The following is a 17,637-nucleotide window of genomic DNA, read 5'->3' as shown; positions in this document are numbered from 1 at the left end:
GCCTTGTTCACGTAAACCACTTGCCACCACCTCAACGCCGGTTTCCCAAAGCAATGCCTTGTTACAACAAAAAAGACTAGTATCTGAAGATGCGAGGCAGTGAAACGGGCTTATTATAGAATAGATACAAAGGGAATGAAGCCATGAGTGTGTTAAGGAAGGGGATGGGTAATCTCAGTATCTGATCTGATATGAGCGGGAGAAAGGGTATAGTGAGTAAAAAGTTAGGAAGGTCGTGGAACCAGGTAACCGTTGGTCTATCGTTCTAGCCTTGGATGTGGTTCCCAGCCGTTTATATAAGCCATCAAGCCCATACCGATTAGGACCACTCCTATCATAGATGCGTAAGGTATGCTATTTGTCAATGCTTGGTCATGTGATAGCAGTCCAGACGCCGCCGTCTGTGGCGTTATCGTGTTGGCTCTTGAGAGCGTGGGATAGTCGGGGGGCTCGCTAGAAATCGATGGGCCCTCGTTGGATTTGGGGGAGGGCGTTCTCGATGTAGGAGTCGACTTCTTGGAAATGACACCTCGGTCAATGGAATTTTCTGAAACCCGGTTGCGCGCAAGAGACTTTTCTCGCGCAGCAGCTTCTCTGGCTTCGACATCTCTTCGTATTTGCAAAGCCATTTCCGCAAGGCTCTTACGGTCTGTATCTCTTTCTGCTTCAGCGGTTTCCGCCCGGTGTTTGTAAGAATCTAGCTGCTGTCGCATCTCTTTCATCTCCAACATCATTGATTCGATCTGAGCTTGCAAATGTGTAGCAGAAGCCTCGATAATCTCAGCTTGTGCATGAGGTGCTTTGCCAGGTTCAGTGGCCGTGTTGTTAGCTACGGATGTCGATATCTCATCTGTGGGTGGCTCAAAGGCTGCTTCCAATGCGGTCTCTTGGGTTTCAGGCTTGACAGGAGCACCGTTCGTCTTCACAGCAGCAGCATCTTCTAGTCTCCTGGCCAATTCCTCTGCGAGCTCCCGGGCTTGTCGTTCTCGTTGGAGGGTTTCCTCCAAGTCTCGCATACGGGAACTTTGAGTCTCAATCTCTCGCTTTGCGCTGTTAAGTGCTTCTGTCAGCTGCAAAATTTGGCTTGAATTACCGTCCGGGCGAATTGGCGACAAGCTTTGGTTACTTTGCTTCGGACGTTCCGTTATCCCTCGCTTCAAGGACGGCACGTCCGGCTTTTCGGGTAAAGGCTGCTGCGGCGGAGGCGCCGGGGGGTCGGAGAACCTGGTCTTGTTATCGTTGGACCTGAATGATGAAAACCCATTGCTATGGATTATCTGGGACTTTGGCTGCTCGATTAAGTCATGCTTCTCGCTGTCCTTAATGTCATCCTTTGTTAGGAGGCCCTGAACAAACTGGTTCGTTCGGCCTAAATCCTGAGATTGCAAGCGTTGAGTTCGCATTTCGTGCTGAGAGTCGCGTTAGTCATATCCCAGGTACCCAGCATCGAAAAGACACAATGGTCTAGACTCACCTGAAGTCGTTTGACGATCTGTTCGGTACTGATGGGGGAATAGAAGAGTCCCCGCTGATGGGCCATGACGTTTGTTTGTGACCCCATCATGCCACCACCCGGACCAACTCGCCCGTTACTCGCCATAGAAGCTTGGCTTCCGGTTCGCGGTCGTACCGGAAGAGCCCCTTGAGGCCCCATCATCATGATGGATCCATTCGTTGGATCAAGATCACCAAAATTGATATCGAGTAAATTGTTCGAAGTGCTCATAAATCCTGCATGCTCAACCTTTGCGGCTACTTTATGATGGACAACCGTCTTTTGGTCCTCGCTCACTATATCGATGCCCAGTTCCAAGTGGTCACCAGTTTGTAGCTCGTGCGGTTCCGACTCTCGATTCTCCTGCGAAAGTCGCGTACCATTGACAAAGGTGCCGTTGGAAGATTTAACATCGCGGATCCATATCTTACCCTGGCGATCCGCCCAAATTTCGGCATGTTGACGTGAAAGAACTTTAGAATCGAAGAAACCATTTACCGGTGTAGGAACAGTCTTTGCATTCGTCTGACGACCAATCCTAAGGGTATCAGGTCCGAATGGTACAGATATTGTCTTGCGCTCGAACGTGCCATTCAGAGACAGGAGATACAAAACTGGCTGGTTTCCAGAAGGTAAAGATTCTGGCATAGGACGAGGCATGGCCTGTTGCGCCCCAATCATGCCCTGCGAAGGTAACACTGGTGCAGGTGAATGCATTGGCGTAGAGCCGTTGATACCGTTAATCAACTGAGGCCGACCGGCGGACATGCGAACAAAATCGGACTGAGCATCTGGTTTCGGAGCAGGCCAGGGAGCTTTTGGTTGCGGTCGTTTTCGTGTTCCGGCACCATTGCTCCAAGCGCCCATATCATTTTGCACCGGCATAGCATTGCCATTCGTCTGAGAACCCGGAGTAGCGATGGTGGAGGTGGAGGAAACGGAAGAGGTCGAGGAGATGGAAGAAGAGGAATTATTTCGTTGCAAATTCTTTCGGGGCAAAAACATTCGATTCAACTCGTCGGGATTCATGGGATTTATCTGTCCGGCGTGACCGCCGTTAATACCCCATGCCGGCCGATTGTGTTGATTGAAAGTAGGCGGACTCGCGACAGCTGTCATGAGGAATAGCGGCGCAATGAAGTACTAGATGGAAAAGAAGTATGTAGATGAGGACGCGGAGAATGAAGGAGTCGTGTTGGGGGGTGGATCAGGCCCCTTCCGCTGATCATGCACGCGACCGGAAAGACCTCAGTAACGAAATATGCCTAAGTTTGGTGGGGGGAGGGTTTCCAAATAGAATGAAAAAGAGGATTGGGAGAGAAAAAAAGAGCGATCGTTATAAAAAAAAATACAAATGAGCCAGAAGACAAAAAATGGTTGCCAATGTGGTTGTTGTTGTTATTGTTATTTTTTTTTTGTCTGTAACCAAGATTGAATAAAATTAGTCACTATGTCTAGGTAGTAAAAGGAGAGCGTAGAAGGTAAAACGGTGGAAGTTTGTAGGGCGACGGGACGTTGAATGCGGTTGTTTACGGGTACGCCGGGGGCGATTAACGGATTTGAAATGTGATTCGAGCGCGGTAAGAGAAAATGAAGGTTCAAAAACATACCATGCGATCTGATAAGGGGGTGGAATAGAATGGGAGGCGTTTGGTTGGAAAATATGATGAATTGGTTTGGGCAATATTAGAGGAAGAGGTTTGTGCTTGGTGCTCTGGTGGCTTTGGTGCTTTTTTTTTTTTCTCGTTGTGGTTGTCCAAAGATTTGGAAGCGCCAGAGATAGAAGTTTGGGTGGTCCTTGGCTCTCTCTCTCTCTCTTTTTGCAGGTGGCTTTAGCTTTACATGTAGCTTTTTCCCTTTGGTATTCAACTCAGCGCTGGGTTACGTTGTTGAAGTAGGGTACTTTATTCTCATCACTACAGTAGGACAGCTATCTACTACACAGCCAATGTCATCCATCCATACAGGGGCCTAATAACCTAAGCCCACTAGCCTGCTACAGCCTAGGGGTGCGCTAACCCCAGTTACAGACCAGTTGACGGTTGCAACATCAAGTTGATACCCGGTACATGCAGTACTGGAAACATGTAGGTACTATGTATTCATTGTATTGTACCTTGGTACATTCAATGTTTCGTTGCAACATGCATGTGGAAACAGTTGAACCTTGAACTCTAAAAGGCTACGTCGTAGTTATGTACCTCTCAACTTAAGCGCTTTACCTTCTTAGCAACATTTCAACTTGAACTATTTTAGTGTGGCAACGACATGGGGAGGGGCGAGGGGAAAGGAGATCGGTCCAGTTGGTCCAAGTCGAAATGCGAACTTGAGGAGAGAGCCGCAACCTTCATTTTATTTTTGGTTTCTTCTTTTGCTTCTCCTTTTTGGATGCCTCTCAGGTTGATCCACCTGTCTGATACTATGAGATTAAATAATCTGATATTAGGTAACATATGGTTTATTTTAGTATACCAATATAGTTACACGATTATATCAAGCACTGAGTGTATGAACATTTGAAGCTGAACAATGAAGGTATGTACTGTGCTGATTCATTTGATTTGGAGTAGACTGTAGTAAGTACATACCTAGTATGTAGCCACTAAGAACAGATATGTATCTACATACCTAGTAATTAATCTGAATAGGTCCAGATACGTTAGTGTTGAAACGCACATGCAAACGTATGGATGTACATGTACATGCACTGTACATGATAACTTGAATATCCATGATACTAATAGTTAATTAAATGCACTTATACGTTTTGAGAAGTTAACAGGTACCCATGTACTACCCCATTTATTTATGGCACATTCATTTCACGTGACAGATCTCAAGTTTAAGTTTCCAGTGCCAACTTAACATTGAAACGCCCGGACCTCCTTGATGTCATTAAGTAAGCGACTAAATTAATTGGATGTTTGAATACGGATGTTTATCGATAAGACTCTAAATACTATTAATTGAATTAATTTTTTAGAATCTCACGATAGTAACCCCTCTCGAACCTCTCGAACCTCAAGCGCTCTATGCCCTCTGCGACAACTATCAAACACTACTAGGTCGCCTGCTTGGTTCTATCCCACCCACGTATCATTGGTACCAAAATAAATAAAATCACAAGATGCCGCCTATGCCATCGAACCGTGGCTCTCATGGCCCCTCTAACCTCGACAAACGTTCGTCTTTCTCTGCGCTTTCCAGCTTGCTCAACATGTAGGGTCGAGGGTAATCGCTAACGTCGTATTTCTGAGGAAAACAGTCAAGATGGGCGCCATGATGGGTGGCAGTATGTGACCCGCTATAAATCCCGAGGTGCGCCAGTTTAACTAATTCTCGTTGTAGGCGTTGGCGTTATCATCGGCTTCATTTTCGGTGCGCTTTCACATCGTCTGACCCCTCAGACGAGCCCACATCACTAACAACTTGGTGGATAGGAACGGTGAACATCTTTCGATATGGCGCGGGCACGAACGGCATAATGCGAACACTGGGGCAATATATGCTGGGCTCCGGGGCTACATTCGGGTGGGTGAAACCTAAGATCTTACCCAACTTCTGCGCAACTCTGGATTAACAACCCCTGGTCAGTTTTTTCATGTCAATTGGAAGTGTCATCAGAACCGATGCGTCACCTATTGCGGTTGAGGCCTTTGCGCGAGCACAGCGACGACCTTTCATCATCGCAAGACCGGGCACATACCAACGCCCAAATTAGTCCCTTATCATTTTCCTACCATGCGGCCACGGAACCGGAACTGAGAATAATGGCTATAAAATCATTGTAAGCCCGGGGTAATTCATACTTACCCGCATAGGTACCTACCCAAGGTAGATATCGATCTCAATACCTGACTTCGGCGCCTCGTAGTAGTTCTAGCGGCTGATATGAACTCAATACTATGAAGAAATCCCCCCTTTGAGACCGACTATTATATGAAAGTTCTGTGGCCTGGTTCTATTTAACAGAGGCATATCACTATGGCCACATGTTTTCTGACTAGGACATTGTACGATTACGAGCATTTGTACATAAAACTCATGACAGCAGCTTCGAGAAGCCAAGAGGGATTGAGCGAGGAACCATCCAATGTCATTACTAGGTATATATTCGGTAGTAAAACCAGCTCAACTTTACTATCATTACAAAGCTACGGAGCGTCAGCCAAGAAAGGATCTATCAAATACTGTTAGTGATGCTTTCGTGGCTTTAGGAGTGCGACGATACTAAACAGCAAGGGGATTTAATGAATAGGCCAGAATGATAAACTTGCCTTATGACCTGCGAAAGTTCGCTCTGGTAAGACACAGTTCTATTTTTAATTCCTTATACTCACTCCATAGGACGTCGAATTCCAGGATAGCCATATCCAACCACATCCGATACTGATCTTGACCCGAAGATATTAACATTCGTCAACGCTCACCTCTTCGCTCATTCTTTTTCTCATCCTCCTTTCCTGGATCGATCGCATAATATGTACGCTTATGGTATCAAATTTCTATAAAAACTCAACTGAACCCCGTATTCATGGCTTAGAAAGGATTGCCAAGAAGTAAGGACTTCTGCATCCTAAATGATCAATCGATAATCCGAGGAAGGTTCTCTTAGGACTTGGGTAATTCCTGTTCCTTGAAATGAAGCTTGGGGATATGAGTATAACGCCAATGAAGCGCCACCATCGTAGGCAGCATCGCGTGGCAGATGAGCCCATCTGTGAGGAAGACGGCAAGAGTATCGTCCTAAAGTACCAGTGCTAGGAATTTTGGTGGTCCCCTAACCTAGACGATATCGCCATAGGAAATCTTTAACGGGGCTGTGAGGTCTAATATAAAGCGACATAGTGACGAGGTGGCGGCCGCGATGGATCTGAACATAACGAGCCAAGCATTACAACAAGGCCTAGATGCGGTCATATATTCAACGGGTAAAAACGCCCAGCTCTAAATATAAAACTTTCGACCCAATTGAAATGCCGATTCACCTCAGCTCAGGGGAAGAAGTCCGGCTGACGATAGCAGCCTCAAAACCTGCCTAATCCAGAGCACACAATAACGGGTTTCATCAGATGATATTGCAAATTGAATCCCCGGAGTAGCATAAAATTTCAAGGATCTGGCCTAGATGCAGCTTCGCTACTTACCAGCCGTCACTCAAAGTGGTAGGATTGGCCTACATCTCTGCTTCCAAAATGCGCTTCAACATGATACTCAAATCCTCCCGAGAACAATGAAATCAAAGTAGCATAGCAAGCTCATGCCTTGGCTACCTCCCTATAAAAAGCTGCCAACCGTCCAGTTATCAAGCATAAATCCATTCGACACTCTTCACAGCATCAATATCTACCCAATACCTATCTACAACCATGGCCCACTACACCTACCTCCTCACTATAACCCTCGCCCTAGCCCGCCTCGCCAGCGCCGCCTGCCAACTCAGCAACTCCCTCATCTCCCCCCCGCCCACCCTCAACGCCGCGCTCTGCTCCCCCCAGGGCGCCGGCGCCTGGACCTTCGCCATGGACACATCCGAGGTCTCCGTCCCCACCTTCTCCTCCGAGGCCCCCTTCGGCGGCCTCGCCTCCGCCAACTCCTTCCTCATCTTCGACAACGCCTGCACCTTGCGCGGGGTCTACTCCCCCGACGACGAGGGCAACGACTGCGGGATCCCGTATTTTATCGAGGAGAACTTCCTGCCGTACGTGCTGACGGTTGACCGCGTGGATTTCGACCCGGCGGGAGGGTACTTTCGGTTCAGGTATGCGAATGGGCTGTACTCGATTGGGAACAACCACTGTGTCTGTAGGGATATCTCGAGTGGGCTTGAGGCGGAGAGCGCGTGTCGGTGTGCGTTTGCGGTTAATGGGGAGCCGGCTTAGGGGGGGGGAGGTAGAGTGAAGGGGGTGCTGTGAGGTGGATGGGGTTTGGGGTGTTAGTTGGAAAAGGGGGGGGAGGGATAGTATAGCAGCTTTGAGTTTATGAATGAGATGATAGGGGGGCTACCTAACGGCACATAACCGACTCCCGAACATTCAATTCCTGATGCTGAATTTACAGAGTTACCTAGATTTGAAGTCAAATAATCATAGAATGTAGCTATGCATTTATTTTTGACATCTACGCTCGTCGATTTTGATTTCATGTAACGATTATACCACGTTGGTAAGTTAGGTACCTATTTATCTATAATTTTCAACTCCCAATAAGAGGATCAGGTATCATCTAATAGTCTTAACCCAAGACAAACATCCAATACCATCCCCAAGCCACCATACCCAGCCCTTGAATCATTGCTCATAACCGGCTGAAGAGCCGCACAGGAGATGTACCCAGATCAACCCACCCAAGCGCCCGAAAAGCCCACCCTCCTAAGCCCCTAGGTTCCTAGACAAGGCAAGGCATCTATCTAATCACAAGAATAATGCAGATTGAACCCGCAGAACCCCCTCCAGACATCCTGCACCTCCCTGCACGTCGAGCACCTGCCCCCCTCGCACAGCCCGAACACGTTCCTCCCGTCCTGCTGCGCGCAGTGGAACGTGTACTCGTGCACACTCCCATCCCCCCTGCGCAGCTTGAAGGCCTCGGACACCCCGTTGCGCTCGCACAGCTTCAGGTTGTTGAACTGGTGGTAGCTGACGCCGTCGCTCTTCGGGCACTTGGACATCTCGATCGGGTGGTCCGTGCCGACCCAGGCGGCTTGTTTGTTCTGTTAGCTGGGGCTGTTCTTTTATGTGGGAGAGGGGGAAGGGGGAAGGGAAAGGGGCGAGAGGGGAAATTCTTACCTGGCGTTACTACGTCGCCGTCGGCTTTGCGGAAGGTGAGGGAGCCCATCGCGACGGAGGCGGAGGCTTGGAGGGTTAGGTAGCTGAGGAAGAGGGTGGCGATGTAGAAGATGTTGGAATACATGATTGCGAGTCAAGTGATTTGGTATAATGGTAGGTAGCTCGTTCGATGTTTCTTTTTTTGTTTTATGACTGAAATAAGGTTGTCTGTCTGTGATATATCTCTGGCAGATAGATAGGAGGTCTTACTACACGCAGACAACAGGCAGGCTTATATACACATTCAGGAGCCTCCATCACACGGCCACTTCACCGCTCGCTCGCCAACCACATCGCCAGCATGATAGGGAACAGACACAACTCTTGCCGTTGTTAAAAATAGCTGCCTCTTCACATAGGGCTCCCCCCCATCTCGGTCCGTGGTCCCAAGACGGCACGGGTCCTTTGTCGCGCTACGAGCTGGCACTTGGTCACTGGGCGATACCCATGGAGATATGTATAAAACACCAGTTAGGCGTCATTCGAGTCTCTCTATTGGCCCAGCACCGCCGCAGAAATCACATGAGTGCGTTTGTAGGTACTGCGCAGAGCTCAATACGTATCCCGGGATATTGGATATCCAGTCAAGAAGCTCTGGCAGTCGAATCAAGGTGGTGTATTTGTGTGCTGATCTTTGTCATCTTCAACCCATTTAACTAAGTATGTGGAGGATTTCGATGTAGAAAGCCGCGGTGTGAGGGTTCTGCGACCAAGGTCGAGACGTGGAAGGGTTGCATTCGCCGCATAGCTGTAGGGCTGACGGACACAGGGTGGCAGTGTAGATTCCATCGTATTACGTACCGTATCAAACAGTCCCTGGGCTATTAACACACACTTGTTATAGGGAGACAGGCCCTACCAACTACCTAATCTACTAGTATTCTATGTTAGGTCACACCGTATTTCCTATTGGCCATAGTGCATTTTTAGTGAAGCTTGGCGTACGTTCGAGCTTTGGGTGGTCACGAGATCGAACCCATAGGCGTGAAATGGTGGATGTAGATTCTATGTTGGAGAAAACACACCCACAGACAGGGCTATGAATATACTTAGGTGCCTGATGAAGTATTCAATAAGTTTTGCATATAAGCTATGGCAGTCTACTACGTAGACCAAGATCTATGATCATAGACGGCGCGAGTTACGTAGGTACCTATGCATGTCAACGATATATGAGGCCTACCCAGGTTACAATCGCAATTTATAGCGATGTTACTTCTGCAACAAGGCAAACAATAGGCGAAAGAAGGGATGCTTGGATATTCATGACATTTGCAGTCGGTGACTGTTAAGTTCCGATGCATAAACCTGCAGTTCTCTCAGTATTAATGCTTCCTGCTTTCGTGAGTGCTACGCCGCTTCATGATTTATACGTTGTGGATATCAGGGGTGGTGGATACCATAACTACTAGTAGGGAGGTAAATATTCTACGCCGCAGACTATAATAGCTCTCGGTAGGTAGTGACGTATATGAAAGAGTTACCGGCTTAAACATGATGAATAGAGCTTCAATTCTTGAATCTAGGCATTTCATACGCTGCGAAGCAAAGAGGTTGACCACCTTGTCTTGGGGCGCAAGCATTGCCATCACAACCGACTGCGCATGAAGGACCTGCGCGCTTATTTCAAAAAGCCTCGTAATGAGAAGGGAAATATTGATCCCTCAATTTCTCTCACCGCGAAGCTGTAGCCTGAAGAAGAAAAACCTCGCTTCCAAGCCGTAAGGCTGTACGAAAGCGGATGACCTCATTACGAGTTGCAAAGTTCAAATTCAAGTAATTGTCTGATATTATTTCAAGTACAGAAATATGAGTTCAGAGCTCAGCGCCCTGAGCTATAACTTAGTACCTAAGCATCTAGGTATATAATAATGGTGGATAGCCATCTTGACTGTATGTAGGTTGACGTCGGACGAGCGCCGTACGGCCTTAACAATTTCACCCGGCCGACGGAGTCTGATGCATGCAAACGTCAGTACTACCAAGATGAGTAATATGAAGCAGCTAGTCGAAAGGTATGGTTTCCCCAGACGGACGTCGTGAGGGGAAACGATGATATTCGCGAATATGATAGGTGGGCTGAATTCTTGTTACCGGATGCAACTTGCCTAGTATTAGCCCAAGATCGATATATAATTCCCCGCCATCGGATCGTTGATGGTGTCCATATGGCGATTTTTGACTTTCTATAGCTTGCTCGATCATTTTCATTTACTTTGCCAATTTTGTGCCGTTATAAGAAATCAACCCCAGAAGGTTGATATGGAGCTTCCGTTGAGAAAAGACTTGAGGCCCAAATCGGGCGAACCCGAGGATTCGGCATGGATATGGGGAAGTGATGATGAGGTGTGCTCTAAACTGAACAACACCATTGAAAGAAACCCATTGCTCACTCTTTGTGAAGCTAGGAAGGCTAAACCTCCAAACGCCAGAAAGAGTCAAGAAGGCACTTGAAGCCGTTATTTCAGGGGAGACTATTGCGCTCAAGTTAGCAGATACCTACCTCATCGTGCTTTCAATAACGGCTAGGCTATTACTAGCCATTCTTGTAACTAACTCTTATGTATCAGTCTCCCATTTGATCAACCAGTGCCGCCATGCTATGGGCGGCAAACTTTCAAGCACCTCATTACCCCAAAGGGAGTTTCGCACACGTTTGACGATTCCTATGAGATGAACCCGCAAAGCACCTCCCAGTGGGACGGTTTCCGCCATGTAAGCTGGGTTGATTCCATTAGATTATTTTTTTCAGTATGGTGGCTAATACGGCCTTTCCAGTTTGCCCATGTGCCGTCGGGATATTTCTATAATGGAGTAAGTCTAACGATGGAACACTGGTGTAAATCCGGATAGCTGAAAGATGACCGTTTAGACAAAGCCTGAGGAGATATCCGGACCCAACGCAACCACAAAAATTGGCATGCAAGCATGGGCGGCTCGTGGCATTGCTGGCAGGGGTATTCTGCTGGACTACGGCCGCTACGCCGAAGCCAACAACATCAAGCCGATATTCTATGACAACTACGAGATCACATACAAGGATCTTGTCACAGTGGCAAAGACACAGGGGATTGATTTGAGGCCGGCAGCGCAAGGAGGCGATGTCCAAATAGGTGATATACTGGTTGTCCGATCCGGATTCTTGAAGAATGCAAACTCACTCACGGACGAGGAGAGGGCACCTTACCAATCGAAACCGCATCAGTTTGGACCTCATGATGGACAGCGATACATAGGGGTAGAACAAAGCGAGGAGATGCTTGACTTCCTGCACGACTCGTACTTCTCAGCTGTAGCGGGAGACCATCCTGCGTTTGAATCGTGGCCATCTCATAAAGGTAGGCTTGATCCGTTGCTTTGCTTTGCCCATCTGTATACGAGTGCTGATTTATCTGCTTGGAAACAGACTATTATCTCCACGAGAAATTACTGTCGCTCTGGGGTTGCCCTATCGGGGAACTCTGGGATCTGGAGAAGCTTGGAGAGAAATGTGCGGAGAGGAAAAGTTGGACATTTTTCCTTGCAAGTACCCCGAATAATGTTAAAGGTAGACACCCAGTTTTGTTTTGTTTTCATCCGTTCTTGTTCAAGCTGATGAGCTAACTCGATGGTGTAGGGGGTATAGGAAGCACAGCAAACGTTCTAGCCATCGTATAAGACGATGGAGTTGGGGGGATTGTTCGCTTATGTGGACCAAGGCTCTTTGAAATAATGATGTATTTATAATGATGTATTTTCCAGATTCTTATAGTAAGCTAGGCTAGGGTAAGCAATTTAAAGTGACGAAGCAATCACTACATACATGTAGTACAGATGGATGGGAAAGAGTGATCCGTGATGAGGACCTTACTTGGTATTGTACTACGCCGTATGTGGTTGATTGGGCTGACGGTTCTGTTAGTTATCTACATGTGACTTGATCTTATCCTTATCAAATTGACGAAAGCTCAAGGTGCACGGACCAATACGTTCAATTGTTGCAAGGCAGCATGAGCTTCGTCGTCTCCTTCAACGCATCAACCGTTACCAACCTACCTAGTAGCCCAGCAGTAAGCCCAGCCTAGCAATTAGTTTACCTTCAACGCTGAACATTCAGGTGGTCAACGTAGCTCGGCTTCCTTCCATCTTCATCATAATACCTACCTTTCTTCTCTTTTTCGCCCACCAACCACCTCGCACTTTACACATACGATCCAGCCAAACACCCGCATTCATCCCATTTTAAATCTATTGCGTCGCCGTTCAATTATAGATCATATACCCCCCACAGCATTCTAAGAATCATGGCGGATGCAGCTCTGAAGCCCGAGAAGGACTTCAGCAAGGAAGCTGACACACAAATCGGCGAGGCAGAGAAGCTTGCCAAGGTGCGCCTTACTTTGCAAGCCTATCTTCAAGCAGTAACAGTTATAATTAACATAGTACAATAGAATGACATCCAAGCAGCTATCGAGAAGCTTACCACATTCGAGAAGCAAACACGACAGGTCAGCTACATGTTCGACTTCTCAAACCCTTTCACCATTCGCTAACCTTTCTTCTTGTTCTTTGACAGGCATCCGACCTTGCATCTACATCCCGAACCTTGATCGCGATATGTACCATTTGCAAAAATGCCGGAAACTGGAGTTTACTCAACGACCAGGTTCTGGTCCTCTCCAAGAAGCATGGCCAACTCAAGCAAGCCATCACCAAGATGGTCCAGACAGTCATGACCTTCCTTGACAGCACCCCGAATATCGAAACCAAACTTTCCGTGATTGAGACCTTGCGCACCGTAACCGAAGGAAAGATATTCGTCGAGGTTGAGCGTGCTCGCGTGACTAAGATCCTGTCGGACATCAAGAAGCAGCAAGGGAACCTAAAGTCTGCCATGGAAATCCTTTGCGAACTGCAAGTCGAGACATTCGGATCTATGGAGAGACGCGAGAAGACGGAATTCATCCTGGCCCAAGTCGCTTTATGCATAGAGAACGGTGATTGGACACAGGCGAGCATCCTTAGTCGCAAGATTAGCACCAAATACTTGTCACGCAAGCCGAAGAAGACCCCGGAGCAGATAGAGAAAGACAAGAAGGCTCGAGAAGAGAAGTTGAAGCGTGGGGAGGAGGTCCCCCCGGAGAAGGAGGACGATACTACCGACTTGAAGCTACGATATTACGAACAGCAGATTACCCTAGCGAAACACGACGATAAGTATCTCGATGCTTGCAAGCATTACCGACAAGTGTTGGACACCGAGGCTGTCGAGGAAGATCCTTCTAAGCTACTACCTGTACGGTCTTACTCTCATGTCATTTTAGTCCACTCTACTAACAAGAACTAGGTCTTGCAACGCATCATCTGGTTTGTCATACTTGCCCCTCACGACAACGAACAACACGATTTGCTTCAGCGCATTTTCCGCGATACTCGGAATGCCCAGATTCCCATTGACGCATCGTTGCTTAAGTTGTTCACGGTGCACGAGCTCATGCGATGGCCAGAGGTTGCCAAACAGTATGGCCCCCATCTCTGTGCGACTGACATATTCGACGAACAGAAGAATGTGTCCGGAGACGAAAAGGCCTACCAGCGATGGCAAGACTTGCGTAAGCGAGTTATTGAGCACAATGTCAGAGTGGTTGCCAAATACTACACCCGCATCGGCATGAAGCGCCTTACGCAGCTGCTTGATCTGACGGAGGATGAGACGGAGAAGTATATCAGCGAGTTGGTATGCTCTAAGACGGTCTTCGCGCGTATCGATCGGCCAGCCCGTATAGTAAACTTTGCCCAGCCTAGAGATGTCGACGACGTCCTAAATGAGTGGAGCCACAACATGAAGAGCCTACTCGGTTTACTAGAACGTGTTGATCATCTTATCACCAAAGAAGAAATGATGGCGAGAATCCAACCGGGGGCGGCGAAGGAAGGGAAAAAGGGTAAGAAGAAGGCATGAATTGTGTGATAGGGCTACGAGGAGGGCTACGAGAACTCGATAGGGCGGAGACAATTCGCGCGGAGTCTGACATGGCGTCGTTCCCGAGTTATCAGTAGCACTGGTTTGCATCAAAAAATCATACGGATGTACAATACTTAGATCAGGAGACATGAATTCCCGCGTATGAACTGGGTCTGCCTTCTGTCTTGTCTTCTCTAACTGATCATCTATGATCGTCTGTCTAATCGTAATTGTGCTCATGGCTGGTAAAAAAAACGTCCCGGGATCTAGCCTCTAGTCTAGCCTCGTATACGCCCCCCCTTCTCCCCTAAATGCATAGCACCCCTATCCCTTACACCCGCCCAACAGCACTAACCCCCCCCCTCCTCCTTCTCCTTCTGACACCGCTCCCTCAACCACCCCACCAGCGCCATCGCCCACTCCTTCGCCACCGGCACGTAGTGGCCCCCGGGATGCACCACCACCCTTGGCTCCACGCACCGCTCCACCAGCCCCGTGCTCCGGCTCTCCTCCACCACCGTGTCCAGGCTCCCCAGGAAATGCAGCGTCGGCGTCGAGATAGGGGGGGTGTACAGCCACGACAGGTTGGTGGCGGGGGGAGCGAAGAAGCCGGAGTAGACCACGCAGAAGGAGAGGGGCCGGTGGTGGTTTGCGGCGCGCAGGGCTGTGAGCCAGGCGGGGTCTTCCGAGGACGGGGAGGGGGAGCGGTAGGGGTGCTCGAGCGCGGCGGCGACAAGAGCTGCTGATGCCCCGCCCTGGCTGAACCCGCACACGCCGTCGACGCCGCCGGCGTCCGCGACCGCCGCCGCGATCGCGCTCATGCCCGCCTCGAACCCAGAGTACGTCCCCGTCGCCTCGTCCTTGCGGAACCACGCCCAGCTGTCGCTTTCGGCCTCCTCCTCGTCGGCTGCTGCTGTCGTCACGTCGTACCCCGGGATGTCCGACGCCCGCAGACGCAGCGGCGCGGTGGGGTAGATGAGGACGGGGTGCCGGTTGTAGGGGGGAGGGGAGAGGCCTTTGAGCAGGAGCTTGGAGAGCGCTTTGGTCTTGCTGCTGAAGAGGGCGCCGGACTGGGTGTACCCGTGCAGCATGAGAATTTTGAGCGGGGTTTTGCCTTTGGGGATGGTGGTGGGGGGGGATTGGGATTGGGATTGGGGGGGAGGGGCTTGTTGCCCGTTGGTGGTGTTTGAGGTTATGGAGGGGGAGGCTGACATGATGGTGGTGGTGAGAGATCGGATGTGGTGAGGTAGATGTGGATGTGGGGATGCTGCGATGAGACGACAGTGGTTACGTGCCGATTGTATGAAGAGGTTCATGAAATCTTATGAATACCTAGTTTATAAGTAGGCAGCAGATGATAAGTATATATGGGTGAGTGAAAATAAAGGGTGCATGTGAGATGATTGTTAGTGTTAGTAAGCCGTTATGTTGGCTACACCTAACTAAAGACGAGAACTTTTTAAAGATGGTTTAGAATTAGAATCGGCTATCGGGCTTTTTGCGTGCTACCTATCTGCCAACAACCCCTATTATGTTTATTGATCTTTCCAACAGCAATGGGACTAAAATATGTATATACCTACCTAGGGTAGATTTTTTAGCTGAGTATTGGGTTTAAATCCATATTGTATACTGCTGTCATTGGGTGTATTTGTAGAATATCCGAATGAATCCCGACTTCGGGTCGTTGCGGAGCATCGCACCAAATCACCGAACTTTCATTCTTTTTTGTTCTCCTGGGATAAGAGAAATGGCATATGAGCTATGGGAAGTATGTAGGTTCATATTCACGGTTTTCATTTAGGCGGTTGATACTTGAAACAAAATATTGCGGCAGCTATAAAGTTCGAGGCATTCAACTGAGAGCGAGCTACCTAGTGGCCTGATCTGGACAATCAGGAGATTAGTAGACGAGGTGGAGAATGAATCACTTTTGAAACTCCAGGAATGAGGCCGACATGCTATGCCGGACCATTGAGCTCGTAGCAATTTCCATGCTTACAGCTACAAGACAATAACGGGGTCGGCATACGTAGCCCATGAATGGATAGTAAAGATGTCGATTTGTAGCACAAATGGATATCTAGGTATATGCCTGACGTCGAATGATACCCACGATAAACGTGGGTTCGAAATCTATGATACAGCCTTGTCCTACTCGTCTAAAGACATCATTTGACGGTCTATGGTGCTTCTCGTTCGGTCGGGGTAGTGGTCCTCCCTCCCCCAAGTCGGCCGTCGTCAGTTTAATGCTTCTTTCCTCCCGGCTCTGCGTATGGGTTGCGTGGGTCGTTCTTCCACTCGTCGGCTATTATGAACTGTTAATAATCTTTCGATTTGCGCTATGTGGGGATATGGCGAAACACATACACTTCATCATGGCGTTTTGTGCAGAGTTGACGCCATATGCAATGACCAGGCCTGGTAAAATGTCAGAGATTTCTTCGTGCGCAACTGAGTAGGGAGCAAGGAATGTCGTCTTATCATACCAGCGGCGAAGAAGGGAGCCAATGGGCGAACTATTATTGACCATGTTAGTAGCTGTCGCAAATTGATCACTGGAAGATTCGCTGAACTTACGGACCGGTGTCGGGAACTTCTTGGGAGGGGTAAGACCGAGCCACGACATTTTGTGTGTAGTTTTGGTAGGGTGATAATTGGGAGGTAGAGTGTCGTGGGCGATGCTGTCGACGATAATTGTTCGTTTAGAGGTTGAAAAACATAGGTAGACGAGTCAATTTCTCGACTTCAATTCCATTCACTATTCGACGAACCGATGATTAACCAGATTGGGTATGGGCTGTGAGACTGGCTGACTAAGTAACTTATAGTTAGTTACTAGTTAGGTAGTTACAGTTTAGGTGCATGCATTCAACGGATTCGGTTGATTTATTTAACCGATAACTACATGTATGTACAGATTTGTACTAGGTACAAGCTACATAGGTACTTAAGTACAGAGTACCTGACGATGATCTGTAGAGAGGTGTAGGTGACATCATGGTGCTAGCGACAATGAACTTACCCAAAGCTTCAGGTCCCCACAGTTGGAGGACAACCATGGGCAATGCCAAAAGCTGGGGAACTAGACCTGGTAGGCTCAAACGTTCATGAGGAACTTACAACCTCCAATATCCGTCCTTACCTCCTTTACTTCCATACATCCTGAGCTTGCCTTCCCTTCGAATGCGGGGGAATACTGAATAGAGTGACCAATTACTCGCCAACCTTACCCTCCATCACCAACGTCGCTTCTCGTTTTGTCTGGTTGTGTCCTTACGTACCTTAGGCTTAGCCATCTCCAATCTAAATCTGCTCTGCGGGACTGTCCACTGTTGCCCTTGAAACTTCCCCGCGAAAAACTACCGCAT

The 17,637-nt window shown here is 48.4% G+C and overlaps 8 protein-coding genes across 8 annotated transcripts; 4 read left to right on the top strand and 4 right to left on the bottom strand.

Annotated features, from left to right (window-relative positions):
* Nucleotides 1-257: 257 nt before the first annotated feature.
* On the bottom strand, nucleotides 258-2,614 carry GGS25DRAFT_524344 (uncharacterized protein; the record flags this gene model as incomplete). Its single annotated transcript, XM_049264591.1, has 2 exons — nucleotides 258-1,409; nucleotides 1,475-2,614. 2 exons carry the CDS (start codon nucleotides 2,612-2,614, stop codon nucleotides 258-260), a joined length of 2,292 nt encoding a protein of 763 aa, XP_049113635.1.
* A 1,774-nt stretch (nucleotides 2,615-4,388) lies between these two features.
* GGS25DRAFT_400484 (reactive mitochondrial oxygen species modulator 1-domain-containing protein) lies at nucleotides 4,389-5,375 on the top strand. The gene is made up of 5 exons (XM_049258416.1): nucleotides 4,389-4,677; nucleotides 4,761-4,787; nucleotides 4,844-4,873; nucleotides 4,936-5,282; nucleotides 5,370-5,375. The coding sequence occupies exons 1-4, from the start codon at nucleotides 4,623-4,625 to the stop codon at nucleotides 5,073-5,075; spliced, it is 252 nt and encodes an 83-aa protein (XP_049113634.1). The 5' UTR covers nucleotides 4,389-4,622; the 3' UTR covers nucleotides 5,076-5,282; nucleotides 5,370-5,375.
* Nucleotides 5,376-6,963: 1,588 nt separating this feature from the next.
* GGS25DRAFT_502190 (uncharacterized protein) lies at nucleotides 6,964-7,417 on the top strand. Its single transcript, XM_049262003.1, has one exon. It carries the CDS (start codon nucleotides 7,018-7,020, stop codon nucleotides 7,375-7,377), a length of 360 nt encoding a protein of 119 aa, XP_049113633.1. The 5' UTR covers nucleotides 6,964-7,017; the 3' UTR covers nucleotides 7,378-7,417.
* A 439-nt stretch (nucleotides 7,418-7,856) lies between these two features.
* GGS25DRAFT_502188 (uncharacterized protein) lies at nucleotides 7,857-9,153 on the bottom strand. The gene is made up of 3 exons (XM_049262002.1): nucleotides 8,533-9,153; nucleotides 8,284-8,475; nucleotides 7,857-8,197 (listed from the first exon to the last, which is right to left on the bottom strand). Exons 2-3 carry the CDS (start codon nucleotides 8,405-8,407, stop codon nucleotides 7,905-7,907), a joined length of 417 nt encoding a protein of 138 aa, XP_049113632.1. The 5' UTR covers nucleotides 8,408-8,475; nucleotides 8,533-9,153; the 3' UTR covers nucleotides 7,857-7,904.
* A 673-nt stretch (nucleotides 9,154-9,826) lies between these two features.
* GGS25DRAFT_502183 (uncharacterized protein) lies at nucleotides 9,827-12,161 on the top strand. The gene is made up of 7 exons (XM_049262001.1): nucleotides 9,827-10,668; nucleotides 10,727-10,809; nucleotides 10,893-11,037; nucleotides 11,101-11,136; nucleotides 11,195-11,660; nucleotides 11,729-11,869; nucleotides 11,939-12,161. The coding sequence occupies exons 1-7, from the start codon at nucleotides 10,480-10,482 to the stop codon at nucleotides 11,977-11,979; spliced, it is 1,101 nt and encodes a 366-aa protein (XP_049113631.1). The 5' UTR covers nucleotides 9,827-10,479; the 3' UTR covers nucleotides 11,980-12,161.
* A 149-nt stretch (nucleotides 12,162-12,310) lies between these two features.
* GGS25DRAFT_400343 (PCI domain-containing protein) lies at nucleotides 12,311-14,440 on the top strand. The gene is made up of 4 exons (XM_049258415.1): nucleotides 12,311-12,689; nucleotides 12,753-12,809; nucleotides 12,878-13,597; nucleotides 13,649-14,440. The coding sequence occupies exons 1-4, from the start codon at nucleotides 12,606-12,608 to the stop codon at nucleotides 14,261-14,263; spliced, it is 1,476 nt and encodes a 491-aa protein (XP_049113630.1). The 5' UTR covers nucleotides 12,311-12,605; the 3' UTR covers nucleotides 14,264-14,440.
* Nucleotides 14,441-14,616: 176 nt separating this feature from the next.
* Nucleotides 14,617-15,480, bottom strand: GGS25DRAFT_524338 (serine hydrolase FSH; the record flags this gene model as incomplete). Its single annotated transcript, XM_049264590.1, has 1 exon — nucleotides 14,617-15,480. One exon carries the CDS (start codon nucleotides 15,478-15,480, stop codon nucleotides 14,617-14,619), a length of 864 nt encoding a protein of 287 aa, XP_049113629.1.
* A 1,032-nt stretch (nucleotides 15,481-16,512) lies between these two features.
* GGS25DRAFT_524337 (putative mitochondrial F1F0 ATP synthase subunit Atp18) lies at nucleotides 16,513-16,895 on the bottom strand (the record flags this gene model as incomplete). Its single annotated transcript, XM_049264589.1, has 4 exons — nucleotides 16,513-16,574; nucleotides 16,637-16,687; nucleotides 16,756-16,785; nucleotides 16,847-16,895. The coding sequence occupies 4 exons, from the start codon at nucleotides 16,893-16,895 to the stop codon at nucleotides 16,513-16,515; spliced, it is 192 nt and encodes a 63-aa protein (XP_049113628.1).
* Nucleotides 16,896-17,637: the final 742 nt, after the last annotated feature.

This window comes from Hypoxylon fragiforme (genome assembly GCF_022984875.1).
Source record: "Hypoxylon fragiforme strain CBS 206.31 chromosome Unknown GGS25scaffold_8, whole genome shotgun sequence".
Classification (NCBI taxonomy): Eukaryota; Fungi; Ascomycota; class Sordariomycetes; order Xylariales; family Hypoxylaceae; genus Hypoxylon; species Hypoxylon fragiforme.
Note: the sequence above shows the minus strand (reverse complement) of the source record. Positions and strands in the feature narration are given on the sequence as shown.